This window comes from Hemibagrus wyckioides, linkage group LG03 (assembly GCF_019097595.1).
Source record: "Hemibagrus wyckioides isolate EC202008001 linkage group LG03, SWU_Hwy_1.0, whole genome shotgun sequence".
NCBI classification, from domain to species: Eukaryota; Metazoa; Chordata; class Actinopteri; order Siluriformes; family Bagridae; genus Hemibagrus; species Hemibagrus wyckioides.
Window position 1 is genome coordinate 32,149,763 of NC_080712.1, and position 24,401 is coordinate 32,174,163.

A 24,401-nucleotide genomic window follows, 5' to 3' on the forward strand; every position below is an offset into this window, starting at 1 on the left:
ACTCTAGCACAGTCATGATTTAAAAAAAATAATTTGTGAAAATGGATAGAATAAATGTTTTTATGAATCACAAATTAAATCAGAAACTCTGCTCTTGTATATGATTCAGGGATGAGATTTAAAGAGAGGTAAGAGTAATTTTGTTTGTTAATAAAAATTAATTTTAATAAAAGATTTGGAGCAGGGCTTGTCAATCAGGGTAAAATGCTGTAGGACAAATCTTTCACAAGTCTGTTATTTTTTACACAGAACAAAATTTAATTTTGAAGATGAGACAACAACAGGACCTGAGGTATGAAAAATAAAAGCATGGAAATGGTTAACTTAAACACATTATATTCCTAGCTTATTATTATTATTATTATTATTATTATTATTATTATTATTGTTGTTGTTGTTGTTGTTGTTGTTGTTGTTAAGAAGAAAATATAAGTGGAATTTCATCCTTATTTATTTGCATGATTTATTGATGTAGATTGTTCAGGAGATGGAGGTCCTTGCAGACCCTAACCCTAATCCTGGTTCTAACCCTGACTGATCTGAGGCAATCACTCAAATGAAAGGACACAGGCGTAATCTCCCAGTAATCTATTCTTGCTCATGCCTTGTGAGAAGATGATGTTATTGTGTCTTGAAAGAGCTACATTTGAGTTCATGCAGCAGATGGACAAGAGTAATCAAAACTAAAAAAAATTAGATAACTGTACTAAAGAGATATAATTAACATACATGAGGACATGGTGTCTTTAACAGATGAGTAAGTTATCAATCAAGAAAGTATCATTTGATCAAGCAGTTTGATTTTATCTTTTGTTTGTTTTTATATATTTATACCGTAAAGCTGTGATGTCCTGTTAACTTTATATTATCCAACTAACTCTGTAAATAAAAATGCTTCATTTCAACCCTGTAGATTAACTGGTTTTGCATTTTTCCCCTTTTCCACTTTCTTTTTCCATTCAACATTCTCATAAAGTGGACTTATGGACTTCAGACCCAGACTGCATGGGAGTCAAAACCCTGGACTATGCTAGTCACAGGCCAAACACACACACACTCCACTCCACTTCACATGAATGTCTATTTCCATTGTCTAAGCACTAGTTAAATATTTTTCCTAAAAGCCATACCATAAATAATATATATATATATATGGCATGTTTACTGCAGGTAAACATGAGAAAATCATACCTGACTATTTTCGTGCAGGAAAATGTGGAGGAATGTAATTGTTTAAATGCATTTTCATACTTTTTCAGTTGAGCTGGTGACACAATGACTTACTCAACATAAATGCAGGATGTCTTAGCTCAACATAAATATCATAATATTTAAATGTACTATGGATCTGTTACTTTGGTGAATGAACAACTGAAGCCATTTGGCATATCTGTGCTGAGGTATTCACTGGTAGTGCCTAAAAATTATTGGGGTTTATTCAAAGATGGAATAAGCCTTCATTAGATATTAATAAGGAATACAGTTCTAAAGCAACAAGAATATTCCCCATGAAGTAATGCTAGAACATACTGAGCAGTAATAAAGGCTATGAAATATATAGCACCAGTGTGTATACCTCGTCCTCATCCTCCGAGTTTTCCCCAATGGCTCTTAAACTTTTAAAAGTACAATTTAAATCATCTGTGTTTTTCTTAAAAACACTTTCTGGATGTTCTTTCAAAGGAACGTAGAAAAACTGAACAGGCAACTATGGATAATGTGCTGCTAGTTCCTGCACTTAGTGCCAAGTAATTTGCACTCATTATTGCACTCATTTGCACTTATTATCCCATGTAACACAATAGTAAACTAGAACATATTTTTAACAAATTACATGATTCTGTGTGTGCTATAATGTTACTCATTAGCCTGTACTATACATAGCATAAATGGAAGACCACCATCTACAGAAGGAGGTTTTAGCAACTGCCCCCCTTCAGACTTGTTGTACTAGTTTATACAAGTTCCTCATAGCATAAAGCCCACATAAAAAATCCAGGTACATGCAAACCTCTGTCATTTGGAGTGAAACTGTTGTGAAAACCTGTGCGGTAGATGCATTTGTCAGTTTTTATGGTGTTCTTTTTTGTTGTTGGACATGAAGGTAAAGCTTTTGTACTCATTTATTACAATTTATTCTTTAATACTGATTTTAAATATAATACTGATTATTAATGTCCTTTTTACATACTGTATATACATGTATACTTGTTTCTAAATTTACTCACTTGACATGTTAAAATGACCTTTTCCAAAATTCAAAAGAGTTGTCTGAGGATGTCCAAAATAAATTCCTAGCTATTTCTGTACACACATGGATCAATGTTCGATGTTAATCCAGGTCTCCATGTCCACGGCCCCTCGGGTCCAGTTGTGGCCCAGCTGGGAGGTTCAGTCCTCCTGCCATGCTTTACTGAAATCCCACTGCCTCTGGAAGGTCTGCAGGTGGAATGGAGAAAGAAAGATTCAGATTCTCTAGTCAGCCTCTTCCAACAAGGAAAAAGTCGACCAGATCTCCAGAGTCAGGTGTTTAAAGGCAGAGTTGACTTTTTTCCCAATAAGGTCTTAAAGGGGAACTTCTCCATCTTACTCAAAAATGTGGTTGAAGAAGATGCTGGAGGCTACAGATGTAAAGTAAATACATCCGAAGACTCCAGTGAGGTCATAATGGAAGTTAAAAATATCAGTAAGTAACAATTTATAGTATCTGTGTGTATCTCTCTGTATTTATGTAAAATGTTATTGAGTTTGACAAGTTGAATGCATTTTGCTTCAACTATCTGTTCAAATATCAAGAGTGGACTTCATGGACTTCACTTCGGCATTCAACATCATCATCCCCCAATAGTTGACTGGACCTGCTAGGTTCCAGCACAGTGTGTTGTAACTGTAACTCTACAACTTTCTCACACGAGGTGCTTCTCACTGGTGCAGAGTCTCTCTCTTTACCTGTAACTTCCTTGCTGGGGGGTGCACCAATCAGTTCGGGTCGGCAGTAAGACACCATCTCAGCCCAGTGCTGTTAATGCTGTTTACACTGCTGACCCCAAATTCACTGCAAGATCCAGATCAAACCACACTGTTTAGTTTACTGACAACATCTACGATGATTGGCCTCATCAATGAGAAGCTGATGGCACAAGGAATGGTGGAACATGGTCTGGTGCAAGAATTGGGGCAAGATCTGTCCCTGAATGTTGACAAAATAGATGATTGTTGATCTTAACAAGTCCTGTGCTGATCACTCTCCCAGTGATTAAATGGGTCCACAAGGTACTTGGCCTTGTCATTGGAAGACCTCAGCAGGACAACCAATACCAGCACCCTAGCCAGGAGATCCTAGCAGTGCCCGCATTTACTCCTCTGTCTAAAGAAGGTGAACATCCCTCTACCCAGCTTCATCATGTTCTACAGGGGCACCACAGAGAGTGTTCTGACCAGCTGCATCTGAATTGGGAACTGCAACAAGACCATACAGAGTATAGAGCAGCCTCTGCACAGATTTGACTTGGGTGGTTCGTTCTATTTGTCGCTCTCTGTTCCATTACAATGCACTGACTCAGTATAATACACCACTATCACTTTAAGCATCATTCCTCTCAAGTTTCCTTTACAAGCATCACTGCACTGATACTTTTTATACTAAATTCATTCTGGTTGCAGCTTTGGACCCTGTGTTTACTGTAATGCTTTATTTCCATAATAACTGTCTTTTGTAATTGAAGTATTTAAATTTTACTGCTATACTGTAATCCCTAACCCTGACACTGACCCCTAACCCTAACCCTTAATCCTAACTCCAAACCCTCACCCCTATCCTTAACCCTATTCCCACTGCTTCCCATACACTCTTCCCTGCATGGTGTTGTACTATATGTCCTGTCTGGCCTGTGTATGTCATACATCATATCTTGCATCGTGGGTCCAGTAATGAACATATGACTGGTTATAACTCTGATGACAGTATGTATTTGACTATTTGACAAACATAACATTGGATGTTATATTTCAGAGTCTACTCAATATTCAAGGTCAATTTAAGCAACAATACAAATACAGAATTGAAATTTTTGTTTAGATTTCATTATCTAACTTTGTCTTCTGCAATCTTTCAGGGGGTCTTGTGGTGACAGGATCAGACCAAGCTGTCTTTGCCTCTGAGGGTAAGGATGTCATACTGAACTGTTCTGTAGATTCACATGTACCAGCCAGTGAGATTGAAGAAGTGACCTGGAAAAGGACAGACAGAGACCCAGAGATCCTCGTCCTACTTTATCAAGACAGTGAGATCTTCCCAGACTCTTCACATGAGAGTTACCAGGACAGAGTTGATTTATTTCCTTCTGAAATCCCAAAAGGAAACTTCTCTTTAAACCTGAAGCATGTAAAGATGGAAGATAAAGGAGAATTTACGTGTGAGGTCCACACCAGGAACATGTCAGGACGTACCACTGTGCTTCTGCAAGGTGTAGGTAATGTACCTGTCTGATCACTGATGAGTTGTCTTTCTAAAGAACAACTAAAAGTTCAGGTCTTCACCAGAAGTTTATGATGTTTATTTTCCATGCGTTTTCCTACAGGTTTTGCTGCCCTCCATATAGCAATATTAGTGTTGTGCTCTGTTGCACTGTTACTTGCAGTTGGCTTTTGTGGACCTGTTTTTAACCTGCTGAGAAAGAAAGGTATTTCATCATTCATTAATATCATCTTTTTACTCATTGAAATCTAAATATCACTCTTTTTTTTCAGTTGCTAGCAAAGAGGGCATGAAATGGCAAATTTTTCTGATCCTCTGTCCAAACATCTGCATGTTTTTGAGTTTCTGCTTGTGGTCATTAGAAGGTAAATCATTTCCCTCTCCATTTTTATCATACATGGCAGCTTCCATGTTCCTGACTGTTGTTTGGTTTAATTTATTTTTATAGGTTTTCTATCTGAGGTCATCGTTTGTTTAACTGTTAGTATCATGAGGCCTGTTATCTTGATGAAAACATCATCTTATCTCGGCATGCTACCAGGTAGGTCTTTTTTTATTCACTTGTTTGTTTTAGGACAGTGAGGAACATTACATTTTTACTTCTTTGCCTTCAGTAGAGCTCATTTTAATTTAATCTTCAGTCATACTGCATGTATACAGAATATGTGTACACAGATCATTTGTTTTATTTCACAGAGCGCTTACAAAAAGCAGTGAAGGCTTTAGCTGTTCCACTTTACCATATAAGTATAACAATAGCTGCATGTTCATGTAAGTTTGCACTTCCTCATACCGCTAGTTGCCAAACGTGTCTGATTTATGGAGGGTTTTTTTTTTTTTGCTTAACTTTCTTTCCTTGCTTGGTTACTTTGTTGCTTTTTAACTGTGCTAATAAAATGTTTGGCACATCACCACTAGGGTTACAGTTGTGAATATTAAAACCATATGGCACTATCGTGGTTTTAACAGAAAGAAATTAACAGAAAAAAAAATTAACAGAAAATATCTTTCTATTCTTTCTATTTTTCTTGCTGTTAACAGCTTAAATAAGCTTAAATAAGCATTTCATTGATTACATTCAATCCCTTCATTGTTGCATATAATGTTCCCTTCAAACTGCATATAAATAAACATGATCCATCTTTTCTAATCTCTTATTTAGTTTTCTTTGGAAACCTTACCCGGGTTCAGGCAGCTTCCAAACACATTGTAACAGTAATAGTAATCGTAGAAGTGGTCATTGCCATCTGTGCATTTGTCTTAGGTAAGGAATAATATATTTTGAATATAATTTAATTTATTTAATAAATGAATGATTTAATGTGTTTCATTTTCCTAATATTTAAAAAAAAAAAACATTGTTATGTAAAACACATTATTATGTAATCGTAAGGCAGATGCCAAATCAGAGGATGCAGAATCCATGTGTTTTATTAGAAAATGGGAGCATACAATCTGAAACAGGAGGTAACGGAATAACAGGAATCAGGCAAAGGTCAAAATACCAGAAAAGCAATAAGTGAGGCAAAAAAAAAACACAGAAACAAAAAGTGTAAAAAAAAATAATAATAATAGTAACAATAGTAATGAAAGAAGGCTTGGTACACAGGTAGACTGGCCATACTGCAAAAGGTGTATGTGGCATGGTTCTGTATTTAAGTCCGTAAAATGAAAGTTAACAGCAGGACCCAGAGGTGTTAAGATTCAGGTGAGGGCTCCCTCTGATGGCGAGGAGGGGATGGTGCAATGGTTGTTACAGTGATTATTATGCATGATTATGAAGGCCCATTTTATTCAGTTGTCACATACTGTTAATGTTTATGTCTGCTTAAATTTCTGGCCAGGGCCAATATTTCTAGTCAACTCCAAAATATTTTATTCCTGAAAATGATCAAAAATTAATATTTACATTCCCCAATGTTAAGAGCATCCCTTTAATGGACTTCAATTTTAAAATCTTCTACAAATTTTTCAGTCAGTCTTATTTTAGATATATTATCGGGGTGGTCATTTCTTAGGGTTTTTTTCTATTTTACTACAATAAAACAGTTTCTCAATTTCTGAAATGATTCTGGAAAAAAAAAGAACTATTTTTGTTGAGAACAAAAAATAGCAAGTGACTCCTCTGCCCACAGCTATACTCAGTTTCGAAACACATCTGACCATGTGCCTGGAAATATTCAACCTTGCTCTGGTTGGAACTCTTCTCAGCAGCAGTGCCGTAAATTTTGACTGTGAGTACTGCTTTAATGGAGAGTACAGAATATCATAAAATGAATAGACTTAAACTGTGTTAAACCTTCTCTACCTCCATGAACACCTCTTGGGACTTTTAGACAGCTTTGAAGTACCTTCTGTAATATCGCCTCAGATCATGGGGATAATGATGGTCCTCATTCTACAAGGGCACCTTTTTCAATGGATACCTTTTGAACGTAAGCATTATAACTGCTTCCTGACTTCATTATAAATATAATAGCTAGTCTAGAAACTTTGTAGAGTTGAGATTTCTATGGAAGTACAATAGTGCCAAAATTCCTGAAAGCAACATAGCATATTTAATCACATGAGTCAGAGCAGATTCTCCACTGCAGGTTAATTACAAGAGCCACGTTTCAATTGGCAAGTGATTCCCTGCGAAGTAAACTGCACAGGCAGCAGGATGCACACTTCAATCGGCAATCCATTGCTTTTCCTGTAATAGCCCGGATGTTAAGACCTGAATTTTTTCGACCTGAATTTTAAGGCTCATATTTTGTCGACCTGAATATTAATGCCTGAATTTTTTCAACCTGAATTTTAATACCTGAATTTGTGAGGCTGAAAAATAATGAATATTGTAATTTTTTGTAAATGCTGTAAGGATTTTTTTTTTTATTCAGATCAAATTGCAAAGTTTCTTTTTTTGTGACAAGTTTTTTTTTTCAGTTCATCAGAATCAGAAAAAGTTTTATATGCTATTTTGCTTTCAGGTATTTTGGCACTATTATACTTCCATAGATCAGCCAATTTCACTTTATTGTGTGATATATTTCCTTTTCTTTCTCAGGTTTGCACATTGCTTTGTCATCAGTTTTTGTGACTGTATTAAGCCTCGGTGTAATTAGCATTTATATTCTTCTCTCTATTACGCTAAAGAATTTTGCCAAAGGTACGTCTCTTATTATAGTATATTACTTGTAGTAGTCATGTTCATAAATTTTTGTACAAATTGATGTTATTGTAGCTGTCTACTATACTATACAGTACAATACAAAAGTATTCTATATTCTTAGTACAAATTTTGTTATTTGTTTGATATACATTTGATATACAAATTTTGTTTTTGTTTGATATACAAATAGAGGCAGGCTGAGTAAACACAACAGAACATAGATTTTGCCAAGAGGGAACTGACAGGAAGATGCTTATAATGGGTGCCAAACCAAACATACATGATTAAACACTCAGAAGGATGATTATCAGGCAGAGTTTGGGATGTGTTGTGATGTGACGTGTTACAGAAAAATCTTAGCATATCAGCAAAAAAGGGCAATGTATTACATAATAAACCAGTAGATGGGTTTTACTGCAAACAAGACAAAAAATTATTTAATTTCAATATTTTTGAAGGCTTACGTGATTTTTTTCTGACTTTCAGGATGGATTCTTCTGTCTGAAGGTGTAATGTATATAGTTGTATGGTCAGGAGTAATTTATCTATTGCGTCGTCAACAAGGACAAAGACAAGGATGCTGCTCTCAATGGAGAAAGACAGGATGTAAGTATGATCACATTTTATCATACTTTTGTCATATTATGTCCTTTTTTTCAATTGTGTTCATGCATGCTTATAGTCTTTGCTAGATCATTTGCTTTCAAATCTTATATATTTGAATCATTCCAGTTAATGTTACAATGATTTAATATTAAAACGGTGTAGGCTTAATCATCCATTACCATATCCACGTCCTGTGCAGTCAGAAGATCAAACAGAAAATAAACCTGGACTAAATAAAATATTGATAATAACAGAAAGTCAGTAATCCAAAAGAAAATGCTAGTAATTTTCAGTAATTAATACTGTAATTGCAGTAAGTTTATGTAAAACGTTACTCTCATCGACTCTGTGTTGCTGATACATGTCTGAATTTATTTCCCTTTTCAGATTTATGCTGCGCTGTCATCATCACAATTTTAATGATTTCAATTGCCGCCTTCTCCTTTCATTATCTATACGCTATCATGGAAGATGAAGGTACAGAATATCCCAGTAATGCTAATAATGAATTATAATTAAAGTCATGGAGCTGTAAAAGTAAGATGTTCACTTTGTAATACTGAGAAATTATATTTACTTGATTAATAGTAATTATTATCTTTATAAATTACCTAGGTCAAAATAAGAAATTGAGATATGTGAGATTTGTACTCAGGTCTAAAAAATATTTAAGATTTTGTTCTCTTGGATTAGTGAAGTAAGATTGCAAGTATTCAATTTGTATGCTTCTGAAATCAAGGTATAAATATGAGAAAATAATACTTATAATAATAAAATCATATTACTAGAAATACTTAACTAAAACAACATACTTAAAATTCATCTTAATGAGTTTGGTGATATGTGAATGATGTTTTCAGATCGTTCTGGATATTTGGCTCTGATTCCGTTGGTCCACGTTCTGACAGCTATTTGCTTGTTCAGACATCCCAAATATTTACCTGGTCAGTCAAATAATGAATGATTTTTTTTTTTCTGTAAGAGTGTCATTAGTTTATTAATGAATCTGTTTTTTCCCCCAAAAATGTCCTAAATTATACAGATTTCCTCCATGTTATGATCTACATGTTTGGAGCTGTAGGTCTCAGTTCTATAAATGCCATCGTTCTCGCCACAGAACTGATCCTGAAAGCAGGTATCGTAGGATTCCGTCATAAACTTGTGGTTAGAATTGTATCGAGGCTTTGCTGTCGCTGTTGGAGATCACATTGTAATATAACACATGGTTCTGATCAGCTGTAACATTAAAACCACTGACAGGTGATGTGATTATCTCGTTATATCTATAATTGCACCTGCCAAGCAAGAGGTGGGATACATGAGTGAGGAAGTGAACAGTCAGTTTTAGAAACTGATGTGTTGGACACAGGAAAAATGGGCGATTCTATCGTCCCAAGCAATGTTGACGGACAAGCTCTGTCATATGATATCTACTAATCGACAATATGTAAAATCGGACATCTTTCTCATACTGTGTTAACGTAGCACACTTAAACTGACATACCTCACAGATGCTTAGAATCTAGTTCCTGCTCATGATCTCTCTCCCATCTCAAATCAGTAGCGTAAAGTCGGTATTATGTCAACTCAACATCAGAATTAACATCTGTTCCTCCTTGTAGCTGACATCAGCTAACAGCTAATCCTTTTTCTACATAGGGCCAAATTATGACAAGTGGTTAGTTAGAAGTTACGAACCTTCTTCATGTTTTGGCCTGATTTACACTCGTAGGTGAGATTTAATTGTTTTTTTGGCTTCTAGGGAAAGGATTGCGGACTTTAGGAGATCTCCGTGTGGTTGTTCTGCCACTTGAAACGCTGTATTTTTCTGCTTGGCTCGCTTTGCAAATCTACGATTTCTGTAAGTTCTGCAATTATTTATTAGTTTTATAGATATTTTTTAAATGCAACATTCCACTGACATTGCAATTCCATAGCAGGTCAGCTAACTCGTATTAAAAGGCATAAGACATGACCCTAATACAGTCATGATTTAAAAAATATAATTCAATACATTTCTAGAAAAAACGGGAAAAAAAACAGAAATCAATCGGATTCTAAGAAAACGTGATTTCTTGCTGTAAATTTATACAAATGATGTCTAAAATTGTGCTTTGTTTTATAAATCAGGGAAGAGACTCAAAAACAGGTGAGTTTTTTTTTATTTTTTTTATAAATTTTCACTTCCATAAATGCTTTTCGGAGTTTTCTGTCAGGATAAAACGCTGTATGTCAAATATTGCACAAGTCTATTGTTGTTGTTTTAAAACAGAGCAAAACAGGGTTTTGAAATGGAGACAAGAACAGGAGCTGAGGTAAGAGGCTTAAAAAAAGGTCATTTGTTTAGAATATTGTTTCTGCATTTTTTAAATAAGATTCGAATGCATCGTGTCACAAAAGTGTATAATAATAAGCGCTAACAACCGCTACAATTAAAAGGTTAAGGTCTCTCTCTTGTGATAACATAAAACACAGTAGTTGTTGGTAACGTTTATTATTCGAACAACATTCAGGATGTATTTACTGGTGTGATTTGTTTTTCCATGTAGATTGTTCCAGAAATGGAGGCTCTTTCAGTCCCTAAACCCTAACCTTTAACCCTGATGGATTTGATGTCATCGGTAAAATAAAAAGAAGTATTCAGAAGTATTTTTGTTCATGCAGATGCTCAAACTGGACAACTAAGAAAACACAACCTTTGTATTTCAATTCTGTTGCGATTGAAATATTTTGCCTTTTACGATCCACAAACAAGTGTAAGTAGTGTGATTGTAACCGTTTCGGTTTGGAAAATATCTTTTATTATTTTATACCACAAAGACGGATGCTGTGTAAAAAATTATATTTCATTATATATATATATATATTATATATATATTCATTATATTTATATTATATATCACTCTGTAAATAAAGACATGATCTTCTCATAAAGCACATTTATGAACTTCATACATAGATTGCACATTTGCCAAAGGTCAAGGAGAGGGGGAAAAAAACCCTGTAGTTTGCAAGTTACAGGCCAAACACCTTAATCTATCTTATCTTCAGGTGATCTCTAAGTTTATTTCTATCATTTAAGCAGCAGTCAGACAGTAATATCTGTTCCAGCACCCTTTAGCTCCTCTCCAGGATGAAACAAATACATGAGCAAAATTGTATGATACGTTAAACACATGCCATAATCATGAAGTAAAAAAACAAGTGAGGAACCTGCCTGAAAAGCCAGTAAACATCTGCTTAGAAAAACTCAATATATTCAGAAGGGATATCCATTAATGATTAGCGGTTTTGAAATTGGGTGTGTCTTGGTGATATATGCTTGCCTTCATGACACAGAAGCTTCTTTGTTTTGAGTTTATAATACACATGCTCGCTGTAGGACTTTTGGCTCTGTTCCAATGATGGTCACATGACCACAAGGCTGCATGTATGCGACAAACCCAAACCCTGAAACCACCGCAAGTCTCACACTTCTCTGATACTCTTCTTCGTCGTCTGCATTATGAAGTTTTAGGAAGTGACCTACTTTTCGATTGCTTGTGCTGCGAGATGATAGACAAGAGCAGATGTTGCCTCTGGATCGCATATTAGGGATAAAGATAAATTTCAACGTTCAACTTTTTATTGTGACTATTTATATTCCTGCTTGGAGACAGTTGTCCTTTCTTTTAAGCTCTATAAAAATGAAATTGAATTGAACAGATGTCACCTTTACACTGGAAACTGTTTCAGTCCAACACAAACAACACGGCAAAAGTGGCGTGCAGTGAGCATCAAAATCTTTGTCAGTCAGGCACAAAAAACCCCGGAAGAACAGGAAACCCCAACATACCAGACAATCAATACATCTACACTTAAAAACAAAACAAACCAAAAAAATCACGCCTGCAAAATACATTCTACGCCTTCAATTACATCACTGTAAAATTCCCATTTGTTTCTGTGCATTCTCTTGCAAATAATTCATGAGTTTGGATCAAGTCCATGTTCTCTGGATTGTCGTAGTGTAGTTACAGAGGGGGAAAAAATGTCCATACTCAACCATTACAGCTTTTATATCACTTGAGTTTTCCATGAACAAATCAATAGATCATAATAAAGTCACTGTAGGTTGTGTTGCTATTTCTGAATATCTGTACATGTACGGCATTTTGGCTTATCCAGAGCCACATGCCAAAGATCTTTATCAGTGAAAACATCGATACTGGTTCGCTAGGTCACAGACAAAACACACCACATGTCTAAAACTCTCTCGAGAGGAAATATAGCGCCGTTTTTTTTTCTCATTTTATTTAATCTATAAAGTTCTAGTTCATGTATTTGAGGAACAGGTAGGTCTTCACTCAGCTGTTCTGACATCAGTGGGAAGTTTCATTCCACCATAACTGAGAAGAGTCTCGATGTAGACCGACTTTATCTCATGAGAGGTGGTGGGATCAGTTGAGCCGTGCTTACAAATGGAACTGTGGAAATCATTAGCATCTTCAAGTTTAAAAAAAAAAAAGACATAAATACTCTCCCTTTATGTTAAAAACACTTCAGCAACACTTTTGGTGATGCTCATATTTATAAATCAGTGTGGCTCAGTCATGAGATAGACTTATTTACTAATTCCTGAATTCGTAATGCTTCGTAAGGCTCAATTAATGTGATGAAGTATCCCTGTATACCTGTATGCCTAGTGCATAATTATTAAGGAATCTTTGAATAATGATTACTATTTTTTAAAATTTGAAAATACAAATAAATAAAAATGTCATCACTGAGTTCAAGTTAAAAAAAAAAAAAGTCTAAATTTATTTTTGAAATGAAAAATGATTTTTAATGTAAAAAAGCCTCATTATGTGTAAGTTGTAAGATGGTATTAATAATAAAAATTTGTGACATTATATTTTTTTCTTTATTATTATTTTTTTCTTTTTTATGATGCAATGCCATAGAAACTAAATTCCAATAATTAATAATTGTAGTTGTCAGTGTAATATGTAATGTAATATGTATTAACAAATGCTGTAATGTCTTCAGATTTCATTTTTAAAGTAAGAAATAAAATAAATAAGTAGTGTCACTAATGACGGATAATATAACATTCTTTTTAATTAATGCATGTATGTAGTGATGACATATATATTTATTTATAATTCAATCCTATTTTGTGTTGCATCTTGTGGCACTGTAATGAAAAGTGAAGCTTGTATGCTAACATGAATGTATACGATATCAGGAATTAACCAGCTTATAAAAAAATCTTAGCCCAGCCCTTATGCTTAATAAAAAGTGTTGGAGCTCTTCTTTATGAAAACCACCACTTGTAGATGTCTTTTGCAGCTCTATACTCTTTGTGCCTTCCGATATATTCACAGGCGTGACAGATGTATATGATAAATTCTTGATTCCAAACGATCAGATGTGGCGTCGCCGTGATGTGTTTTCTCCAGTCAAAGTAGCGCATGTATGCTTCGTTGTCTTGGTCCAGCTGAAGCAGATATTTAGCCAGAGCTTCAGCGTTTGGGAAGTCATCGATGTGAATGAAGGCACTACCCGGAGTAAACTCTTCGTAATTTTCTCTCGGAGGCCCCAAAACAACGGGGACGGTCCCAACCACGAGAGGACCATTTAGTTTCTCCGTGATGTAGTCCCTGTGGACAGAGTTCTCAAAAGAGAGGTAGAACTTACAGCTAGCCAACGTGGAGTAGTATTCTTCATCTTTCAAGCGCGTTCCAGCAATTTTTCCAAAAATACTCACTGTGATATACTTCTTTAACTCGTTGTAGTACTTCATCCTGACCCCTACTCCGGTACTGGGGTTCATGTTGGACACGAACCAGCACAGGAGCTTGTCCTTCTTTGGGAGAACGAAGTCCTTGTTTGGCTTCTTGTTGAGGTTGAGGCGATACCTCACGGAAATATCGGCATCCCGTCTGTAGCTCAGTGTGAGGTTAAAAAGCTTCTCCATGCCAGGGATCCTTGGGGTGTTGGTCGGCGATTCTACGTGAAACCAGATCCATTTTTGAAATGGAGGCCGAGGAGACGGTGGAAGGTTGGACAGGTCCCATTTGATAGCTTTGTGGAAAACAAGGACCGCGTCCGCCTGGTTGTAAAGGTTTCTGTCATCAGTCAAATGGCAGCCGTCGATGTTGTATATGGTTTTACAGTCTCTGAAGTCCCACCTGTAGTTTTCAGGCCAAATCCACAGCAGCAGGATGGGCTTTTCCTCCTGAGCTTGTGTAGTCGTAATGGGATTAGAGATATTTACGCTCTTGTAAACCTGATGATAAGAAGGAATGGGTTCGGGTGTACAGGATTGGGAGGCATACTGAATAAACAACAAGCAAGAGAAGAGTCCTCCAAGCCAGCAAGTGACTATCAGGCAGATCTGCTGTAGTTTTGGTGTGGAAATCATCATCTCAGACCCTGGAAAAAAAACAGACAAAAAAAGTTTACTGTATTGGTGTAGATCTTTCAAAAGTCAGAATCAAGGAATCAGAAACCAGCCAAGAACCTGGTTCTAGAAGTGTAGCAAATTTCTTCAAATACAGATTTCTTCAAAAACAAAAACTGATAATGACAAAGGAAAGAGATAATAATGGATTTAATTATGGTCAGATGATAAATGGATGGATGGATGGATGGGTGGATTCTATACTTGTGGACTATTCTAGGTCGTTTTGTAGTATCAATAGTGTGAGAAGTGTTTTCATGTTAAAATTGCCCCAAGAAGAAGAAGCATTGTGCTTTAAGTACCTTATTCAAGTTAGAGAAAAAATAAGTGGTGTAAACTACATGGGATTTGATCAGTCTCTAGAAGGAATAAAATCCACGTGTTCAGAAACAGAAAAGAAAAGACATTCCAGACTTAGTGACAGTATCTGTGAATCTCGCTATGTAATAATGCTATTTCTGATAGATTTTAAAATGATTTCTTCCTAAATTTGATGCCCCTTTGATCTAGATGAACTTTCTGGAAGAGATCCTTAGGTTAACTAAGTGCTAGACCAAATATGCATCGTAAAATAGAAAAAGATGCTATGGCTCAGGGCATCTTAGGCAGCTTACGTCTTGTATCCAGTGTCGGATTATGGTTTGGCAAAAGATCATCACTTTAGACTTTGCTTTTTACAACAAGCAGGCATCTGTGGCATCTGTGGCAGGCATAAAGAGATGTATATAAACAGCAGCTAGTTCGCAGAGATCAGTGATTAGACATGGGCGTGTCCACAAAGAATAATTAGGTGACTCCAGTAAAAGTGAAGACACCCTCAAGCGTGTCTAATTTTAACTGCCAATTAAACTGATTTGTTATCAAGCGGAATGCTAGCTGCACCATCCACATCTAGCTGCACCGCCCACTGAGAAATGTTACCATGACAACCAGCAGTAAGACAGGAATGGCAACTGGAGAGTACAGCGTTTACATTTAAGCATATTTAGGATGTGTAAATGGGAAAATCAACTGTCCGTGCATTGCTGATCGAACGGATACTACGGTGCGAAGTTTTCACCTCACTTCATTCTGGCACATAACCCTGTGAAATGTTTTACTTTAATTGAAAGTGTTTGTTTTAACTTCTGTGTGTTTAAGTACAGAATTTTTTTTTTTGCGTACTTGCTTCCAGTTCTCTTGCTTTATTATCACTTTTCTGTCATAAAAAAGATAAAAGCAGAAGTTCAAACTCATTCAAAAGGCACAAAAATCAGGAAACAAACCGAAAAAAAAGTCACAGGATAATAAATTAGCATGAGAAAAGTCTTCAATTTACTCTTTATTTAATTATTTATTTTATTGTTTCTGATTTCTTCCTTTTTAAAAAAAAAAAAAAAAAAAGCCTTAATTTTTTGCTTTCACTAAACACTTCATATCGGTTAGCTTAAAAAATTACGAATACTTGAAATAGTTTTCATTTCTGACTTTCTTTGAAACAGTAATTAACATGAATTATCTAACACTTCAGGTCCAAGTGTCACAAGTAGACGGTGTAAGAGAAGAGTGAGCTTCCTGAAGCTAAAACACGACTAAAACATGTTGCATCATGCAGCTTTCTCCTTCTGCACAGTCAGAAACGTAGACAATGATCTACTTCACAAACCCGGGAAGCTAAACAATAGGGGAAAACAAACTTCAGGGTATATCGGCTCAAACAACTGGTGTGTTTAACTCAACGTCAAATAAACGTCAGCAGGCGTCAGCAGGCATGTCGTATTGCTTCACCGATAAAAATTAATTGCAAATAGAATGGCTCACTGTATTTCTTTACACAACTGACTGAATTCATTTAGAAATGAGCCTAAATGATCAGAATTTTGCTAAATCCTGTTTTGCTAAAAATATTTCCTTTTGCTCAAAACATTGTGGGAAAATAGTCATTTAAATTGAGACACCTCAAGTCTTTTTCTATGAAGAACTTTAACAGAAAGATATACTGATTATAACAATACACAAATTATAACAGAAGGTTCTTTAAATGTGCAAATTGAATGCGGATGCTGAGACAACATGTCCTTTTCTTAGAATCGGACACTTTAGGATTATCTGCTACAAGATCCGCTTGTGTCATAGCAACACGTTTTAAGCGGTGAATTTAATAGCTGTAAAAACTTACTGTTTAAAAATTACCACATGATTACTGTAATTAATCAAATTTCTTTTCCTTTAAATACATTATTCCTAATCTCAATATGAGAGAAATGGAAAAGGTTTTAATTACTACACCTGTCTCTCTATGAAGTATATTTGTTCAGGAGGCTGATTATTGCCCTTCAGCGTCTCTTCGACTTCTTCCACCAGCTTCCTAGAGCTGCCTCTTGAAGACTTCGTAGTCAAGGATGCAATCTTGGGCTAAAAAGGCAAACAACTACCCATCCCCATGCTACAGAGTGTCAATAGGCAAATCTAATCCCAGACATTTGAAAAGCAAATATTAGCCAACTTGACCCCACCTATCTTCTCTGCTTCAGAACTCACTGATCCTGTCAGCTAAGTCACCTTTTTTTGTTTCTTTAACGTTCTTACCTACATATGCTGAATTTCCTCTGATGGTTTCGCTTTAATGCCGTAGTTTTAGTATAAACGCACGTGAGTCAAAAAGAAATCTAGACTCAGGAAGCAAGGCAGCTTCAAACATCAACTGTAGTTACTTCCTGATCTGTCTATAACACACACACACAAAAAAAAAAAAAACCTCAGATGTGGTTTCCTTGTCTTCTGGTAACACGCTGGTTCTCAGAGTCCATCCTGTTTTCTAGTGTAGTAACCAGATAATACATCAGACTACATGCACAAGAGGTGAAGCAACAGAGCTGCCTTCTAAACGTTAAATTTTGCCTGGTTGAACAAAGCTCTGAGAATTATGAAATCGAGTCTGGATTTTTTTATGAACCATTTATAAAGTGTGTGTGTGTGTGTGTGTGTTTAAATAGAATTTAAAGTTAGCTTACCTGAGAGTGCTTACTGGAAAAGGAGGTAGTGCAAGAAAGAGGAAATAGGAAGGTAGGAAAGGTGACACCGGAGACTCCACCCCTTCAGTCTGTCAGCCCATATCACGTTACCCCACTCCCCTCACACACACACTCACTCACTCGCACACACCCACACACACACATACACCTTCGAGTCAATCGCTTCTCTGGAATACCTGAGCGCTTTGTTTTATTTTATTTATTTTACAAATAAGCACCAACCAATTACAGATAGTTCAAATTTATTTTAAAATCGACCGTCTGTTTGTTTACATAAAAAAAAGGTTTTAATTTATCTAGTGCTTTTAGTTATATTTCACAACAAGAAAACTTATTTACACAAAACAACACAACTGGCTCAAGTTTTTCAGAAATTAGTCTATTAATCACGTTTTCTTTTCTTTCGAAGGAAATAAAATCTGTTTTGCTAACAAAAACATTTCCTCCTGGTCAAAACGTGGGGGAGGGTGAATTAAAGCAATCTGTAACCTGTAAATCTGTCTTTGAATATTTTATTTTATTTTATTCATCATACAATTGACAATGATCCAACTTTTCCCCCCAAACTCCAAACTTTTTTATTTGTAAAATATTTTAATGAATGTTTAAGGAAACTAAACTAAACTCAATAGCTTCATTTGCTTTGAGGTTATATTGTTAAAGTGTCATCCTGTCACGACAAAATCCACAGCCATTCCTGCGAATTAAAATATTCTGTTGAACAAATAAAACCCAAAGAAATGTTTGATAAAAGTGTAATAACTCAAAGATTATTATTAGCCCTGCATTATGTTATTACTCAATAACATTACCTTTTTTATGTGGTCATGTCAGTTCTTTTTAATCTTCTGAAGGAAGTATTATTAGTCCTTATCTTGAATCACTTGTCATGTGAGACAAGAAGAAAAAAAAACGAAAAATGCATTATTTTCTTGTGAAAGGTTACACCAGTCAGTTGTATGCTGTGGTTTTAAGATTTTCCTTTAACTCGCCCAAGCGAACAAACCTGTTCCAGCATGACAATAAACAAAAAGGTTCCCTTTTGTGCTGTGATGGACTCAACAAGACCTCTAAAGGTGGTATCAGACACCAAGTTGATGTGTCCCTGAAACCATTTCTAAACATTTTACCATTATCCAGCTGAAAGAAACCACTGCCATCAGGGGAATACTGTTACCATTAATGAGTGAACCTGGACTGCAGGAATGATTAACCAGGTCAAAGTAAAATTCCCATTCCCATTCAGAACATTGCCTAGAGCATTGCAATGCCTCTGCTGACTTGCCTTGTTCCCATCCTGGTGCATTAATTACCCCAGGCATGCAACACAAACACACTCATCAATCCACAATATGACTCATCAGACCAGGTTTCCTTCATCCAAGATTCAAGAAGTTTTATTGTCATTTCAACCAAATATAGCTGATGCAATACATAGTGAAATGAAACAACGTTTCTCCAGCACCTGGTGCTACATAAACATACAACATAAAGTTCAAACACAAAAAAACAACAGCACAGAGCTAGGACAGAGGTTTGTCCAAGCTACATAAAATGCAAAGTGTGCAGCTAGGTGCAAACAGAGCAACGACAAGACAGTGCAAAAACAAGAAGTACAAAAAAAGACAACACAAAAACACAGGACACTTAGCGCCGAAAAAAAAAGAAAAAGAACATGTGCAGTGAAATGTAAATGAAAAGAAATAAAATGAAATGATGTACAACTTTGAGAAACTGTAGAAAAAAACATATAACTAATAACATATATGATTGTAACATATACAGTATATATGCATACTGGTCACTCTGGTCAGCATGGTCACTCTGGCTCACTCAAGCTGAGTGTTCTGACACCTTTCAATCCTAGCATTAATTTTCAGCAATTTGTGCCCCTGTGGGATTGAACCAGCAGGGCTAGCATTTGATCCCAACATGCATCAATGAGCCATGTATGCCTAAGGCCCTGCTGTAGGTACTGGTACCTGCTGTACTGGTTCTTCACTGGTTCACTGGCATGTTTAAACTTCTGTAAAAGCCTGAAATGAAAAATACCACAGATATTTAAATTTGGCTGCATTCTCGATACTGACCCGGATTTCCCATTCAAATTTGTTCCAACAGTCACACTAAGCATGTTTACTCCAGGGCACCATTACGACAACACCAATATTTGGGAGAACACACGCTAGCATGGATCCCTATTCGCGGTCCCCTTCTTCTGTTCACAATTACAAGCATCACCTTAGTATGCTCTTCAGCAGTGTGAGTTAAAATTGCGGTCAAGATCTGTCTAGTCACCGAATACTCTATTACGACCAGAGGCAAACCTTCATCCCCTTGAACACAAGCATAGGTGCCATGCAAATGCTAATTCACTCAACTCATTTGCTAGGGGTTTGAATGTCAGTTAAAGAGTTTCCAAAACATTAGCTGTGCCATGGAACTCCAAAAAGGCCATCATGAACAAACGGAGAAAATAGAGCAGCACAGTGACATTAAGAAGAACTGGGCGTCCCTCAAACATATGAAATGACGAGACAAAAACGTACCTGCCAAGAGTTTCGACAGGGATATTAATGGAATATCTGCTTGTGGAAACAATCTTTCATGTTCTTTATGCCTGGGCTGTGGGGTAGGTTTAGTGCAAAACTATCAGGTTTCTGCTTTTAAGCTGCAGATGAAAAGAAATTTCACCTTTCAGCATGACACTGACCCAAAACATACATTTGAATCAACAAATGGTTTTTGTATATTTTGAGTTCAGCCCAGACCAGAATCCAACTAAACATCTGTAAGTTGACCTGAAGCAACAGATATTGTAAGCATGTAGCTATACAAAATGTTAGTCAGTGAGTTATGACCAGGAAAAATTCAGATCAGCATATGAACTGACACCATAAGCCTCACCGCCTTTACCCCATTTCAAGCTGGTGCTTGATTTTTTCTCATTTTTTTTGTTAAGACAAATGGAGAGTGTTTTCAGTTTATTAATGTAAAATCAAATTTGTCAAGGAAATTTTCTGCCTAGAAAAAAAGAAAGTATCAGATGTATGTAATACTTTAAATTTAATGAAAAAAGTTGTTTAAAACTCACTTTCCCTTTGTTCTCCTGACTCTAGCTAGCAATTGTCATGTCATTGGTTGTAGCAAGTTTCAACTTAATGCAGCTGCTAATTAGCTAGTTAGGTAACCGTACATTGAATCGGATTTATTTTCAGAGTAGGGTGCCCCTGGATTACTGTGGAGGTTTGGGCTGAATTTTCGAAAAGCCATTTATAATTCTTTGCTGAAGAAAATTCATTATCGGCATCCAGAGATAATTAGTATGTGTAGTCCAAGCCTTCTTAATCTGTTAACACAAGAAAAACATTGATTAATTTTTAGTGCCAAAGGGAAAGACGAGTGTAGAATTACAAGCTAAATGTCCCCCTTTTTTTTTTTAAATGTAATGAGTCCTTCTGCATTCCCTTTTTAGATTAACACAGCTATATATATATATAATATATATATTTTGTCATATCTGAATTTTGAAACGGGTGGTGGGGGGTTTGTTTAGATGTGGCACCTTCACCTAATCTTGGGTCAAGGACATCCTATGTTCTTGACCTCCCTTTAAAATTTGATTCTATTTTTTATTATATAATCATAATAATTAATGTATTAATGTATTGTTTCTTTATTCATCTCTTTAGTCTCTTTATTATTTACAGAGATTGTTTTAAAACTGTATGAACAATCACGTCAACTTGACCAAGAGAACCAGCTCAAATATTAATAAGTAGTTGGACCCATTTTCATGTAATTAGTCATTGCAAGTGTTCTACATCAAATGGTACAAAGGATCAGTTCCTATTCTTCTGCCATCATAGTAAAGTTTAAAGGTTATATTTTGCATCAAGTCAGACAGTCTGAAATCATTTCAATGCCTGTCTATTGAGCTTTAATGTTTAATGTCTGCTCTATTTAAAGTGTAATATATCAATATCACCCACATGAATTGCCATGTTTAGTGTTTGGCTGAGCATTAACCTCAGTATGTGTATTTTTAGTTCTATTGTCTACTCTGTTTACTCTATTAATTGCCTATTTGTCATTTTGTATGATCACACCTTGGAAACACAACATTTTCTCAGAAGTTGCACCTACACGTTTCCTACATGTTCATCTTCGGACGATATTCCTAGTTCCAAAACGAGCGGTTGTTGATCGGGACAAAGAAAATTTCAAAAAGCGTTCGAAAGCAAGCCCTAGAAAATGGTCATTAGTGCTACTATAAAGAGAAAGGGGAGTTATTAGAATGCAGGGAAGTGTAGCAATAGAGTCTTTTAGCCTATTATCACAGGTCAACAATGCTAGCAGTTGCAATATTACAAAGCAGAGACAGATTGCCTTGCCTACAGGAATAATGGATTCTTGGTCTTGTCACAACAGGACTGTTTTGTTCTGTAATAACTGCACTGGGGAAGGGTTACATGGTATTGTCAAGACTGCATTGTAGAAATTGACTAATAGTATTGTCAAGAACGAAGTGGGAAAATGGACTAATGGTATTGCCAAGACTAGACAAAGCAATAAACACATGGTGTTGTCAAGATTGGACCTGAACAATGGACTCTTGTTTTCACCAAAATGGGAGTGAGGGAATGGTCTCATGCTCTTGAGCTAGAGAAATATATTCCTGGTGTTATAAAGACTGGGCTAGAACCCTGTACTCAGGGCTTTTGAAATACAGCATAGTAGAATTTACTCAAACATGTATAGATTGTACTGGGGGTAGATTGTTGTGTTTGTCAAGACTGAAATGGGAAAATTTGTTCATGGTATTACGACGACTGGACAGGGCAGTAAACACATAGTATTGCCAAGACTGGACAGGGCAATAAACACATTGTATGGTCAAAACTGGACAGGGCAATAAACACACAACAATGATATTACCAAGATTGGACAGGCAGTAAAAACATGGTATGGTCAAGACAGCACCTAAACAAGGGACTCATGGTTTTGCCCAAACTGGAATAGGGGTTTGGAAACATAGTGTTGAACTAAGGAATATATTCCTGGTATTATAAAGACCATGGACATACTAATAATAATAATAATAATAATAACAATTTAATATATATATATATATATATATATATATATATATATATATATATATATATATATATATATATATATATATATATATATATGCTGGATGGCTACGTCTTAAAAGATGGATTAAACTTGGCTCGGTCTTAACGATGTCCCCATAGAACAAAATAAAGCTTTCATTGTTGATGACACAGATAACAGATCATTCAGAATTTCTCTTCAGAGAATGCCTGTCAGTGTGAAACCATAGAGCTGACCAAATGAACATTCCATAGTCCAAAAAGGCAAAATCAATATCCTTCCATTTGCTGTAGGCTTTTGCTATTTATACGACGCTCAATCCTGTCATAGTGTAAAATGTAAAATCTTAAAATTCGTGGCAAACATGAATAAAAAAAAACAGGTACAAAGGAAGGCTATGATAACAAACCCCTCTATTAACCTGTTTCCATACAGGTAGATGTTTGTGTTTTCTTACATATTCTTACATATGACAGTGTTATGTTTTAGACATTATGAGAACAATGGTCATGAAGATACACTCCGTAGGGCACATTTTTTAATGTGCCCTACACATTACCACCAGTGACCCTCCCAGGGGCTGTTTGGTCCGAGAAATCCTTGACTGGACTTGGAAAGAATTGTAGGATCAATGAACCCATGTCCTTATGTATGAATCTGAGGGCATCACAAAAATGTTTAAAAAAAAAACAAACTGTTTTAGAAGCAGGATTTTTTTGTGTTCTAATAGTACTGTCTCTAATAGACACCAATGTCTATTACACCAATGTCTATTAAGTTAGAAAAATGTTCAATCTTTACTATTTATGGTCTTTGATATCAGTGTCATCAATGATGATACTAACGTTTTGTCATCTTTAGAACAGGAAGTTCATGCTTTGACGATTCTAGAACATGGCAAGTTGTGTTTCTTGTCTTACTGTATTCAAGAGAGCTACAAGTAAAACTTGTTACTTGAACACAAATGAACATTACATAACATTACAGTATGTGCTATAGCAAAGAATGGAATGGGAATAGAAATGTTTTTAGGAAAATAATCAATTTCAGGATGACCCTCACACTACCCTGGTGTTATTTTTTTTTATAATAGCATGTAAGTTTATAGCTATTCCCTGTATTTTCCTCTGTATTTTCAGAAGTTCTCCTCTTCTGCCTCTGCTATACTGTAGAGTGTTTATTTGCCTATACAAATGCAAAACCCTCATGACTCAGTTTTTTGCACATGTCCTCAAAATAGTATCAGCTTCAGTTACAGAAACCTAACTTGGGACTGTGTTCACGAGCCCTTTCTCCACCTGGGGAAATAAACGTTATTGTTTTGCGTATGATTTCTGTCGCCTTGTAATTTATAGTGTCGATCTCAGCGGTTCAGGAGCTCCGATCTGCATTGCATTTTGATGCACCTTTTGGTGTCCTTTTCTGTCTCTTCTGCAGAATATTCAACGTGTCATTCACGTGATCCTTCGACAACAGAAAAACATGCAAATGGAGACGTGTTTCTCGTGCAGGAAAAAAACGCTAGGGAAATAGAAGGGGAAAATGTTTTATAGTGGGTACACACTGCCCCCTGTCTTTCGTAGT

The 24,401-nt window shown here is 35.9% G+C and overlaps 2 protein-coding genes across 4 annotated transcripts; one reads left to right on the forward strand and one right to left on the reverse strand.

Annotated features, from left to right (window-relative positions):
* Positions 1-2,000: 2,000 nt before the first annotated feature.
* LOC131351013 (uncharacterized) lies at positions 2,001-10,924 on the forward strand. The gene is made up of 19 exons (XM_058386097.1): positions 2,001-2,104; positions 2,342-2,686; positions 4,116-4,472; positions 4,581-4,682; positions 4,750-4,842; positions 4,926-5,018; positions 5,174-5,248; positions 5,640-5,741; positions 6,613-6,711; positions 6,814-6,912; positions 7,527-7,628; positions 8,118-8,237; positions 8,625-8,714; positions 9,098-9,181; positions 9,280-9,372; positions 10,000-10,098; positions 10,368-10,386; positions 10,510-10,552; positions 10,787-10,924. The coding sequence occupies exons 1-19, from the start codon at positions 2,056-2,058 to the stop codon at positions 10,826-10,828; spliced, it is 2,106 nt and encodes a 701-aa protein (XP_058242080.1). The 5' UTR covers positions 2,001-2,055; the 3' UTR covers positions 10,829-10,924.
* On the reverse strand, positions 10,429-17,803 carry LOC131351014 (4-galactosyl-N-acetylglucosaminide 3-alpha-L-fucosyltransferase 9-like). 3 transcript variants are annotated; one of them, XM_058386100.1, is made up of 2 exons: positions 17,676-17,803; positions 10,429-14,654 (listed from the first exon to the last, which is right to left on the reverse strand). In XM_058386100.1, exon 2 carries the CDS (start codon positions 14,644-14,646, stop codon positions 13,534-13,536), a length of 1,113 nt encoding a protein of 370 aa, XP_058242083.1. In that variant the 5' UTR covers positions 14,647-14,654; positions 17,676-17,803; the 3' UTR covers positions 10,429-13,533. The 3 variants fall into 3 exon arrangements, with proteins under 3 accessions (XP_058242083.1, XP_058242084.1, XP_058242081.1); XM_058386101.1 differs by lacking the exon at positions 17,676-17,803 and adding an exon at positions 17,251-17,642; XM_058386098.1 differs by lacking the exon at positions 17,676-17,803 and adding an exon at positions 16,951-17,243.
* Positions 17,804-24,401: the final 6,598 nt, after the last annotated feature.

Bases quoted from the DNA above. Each gene is read 5' to 3' on its own strand.
- LOC131351013 (XM_058386097.1), top strand. From the start codon at position 2,056: ATGCATTTGTCAGTTTTTATGGTGTTCTTTTTTGTTGTTGGACATGAA. The intron at 2,105-2,341 runs GTAAAGCTTTTG...ATGTTAATCCAG, and splicing joins TTTTGTTGTTGGACATGAAG to GTCTCCATGTCCACGGCCCC. The intron at 10,553-10,786 runs GTAAGAGGCTTA...TTTTCCATGTAG, and splicing joins AGACAAGAACAGGAGCTGAG to ATTGTTCCAGAAATGGAGGC.
- LOC131351014 (XM_058386100.1), bottom strand. From the start codon at position 14,646: ATGATGATTTCCACACCAAAACTACAGCAGATCTGCCTGATAGTCACT.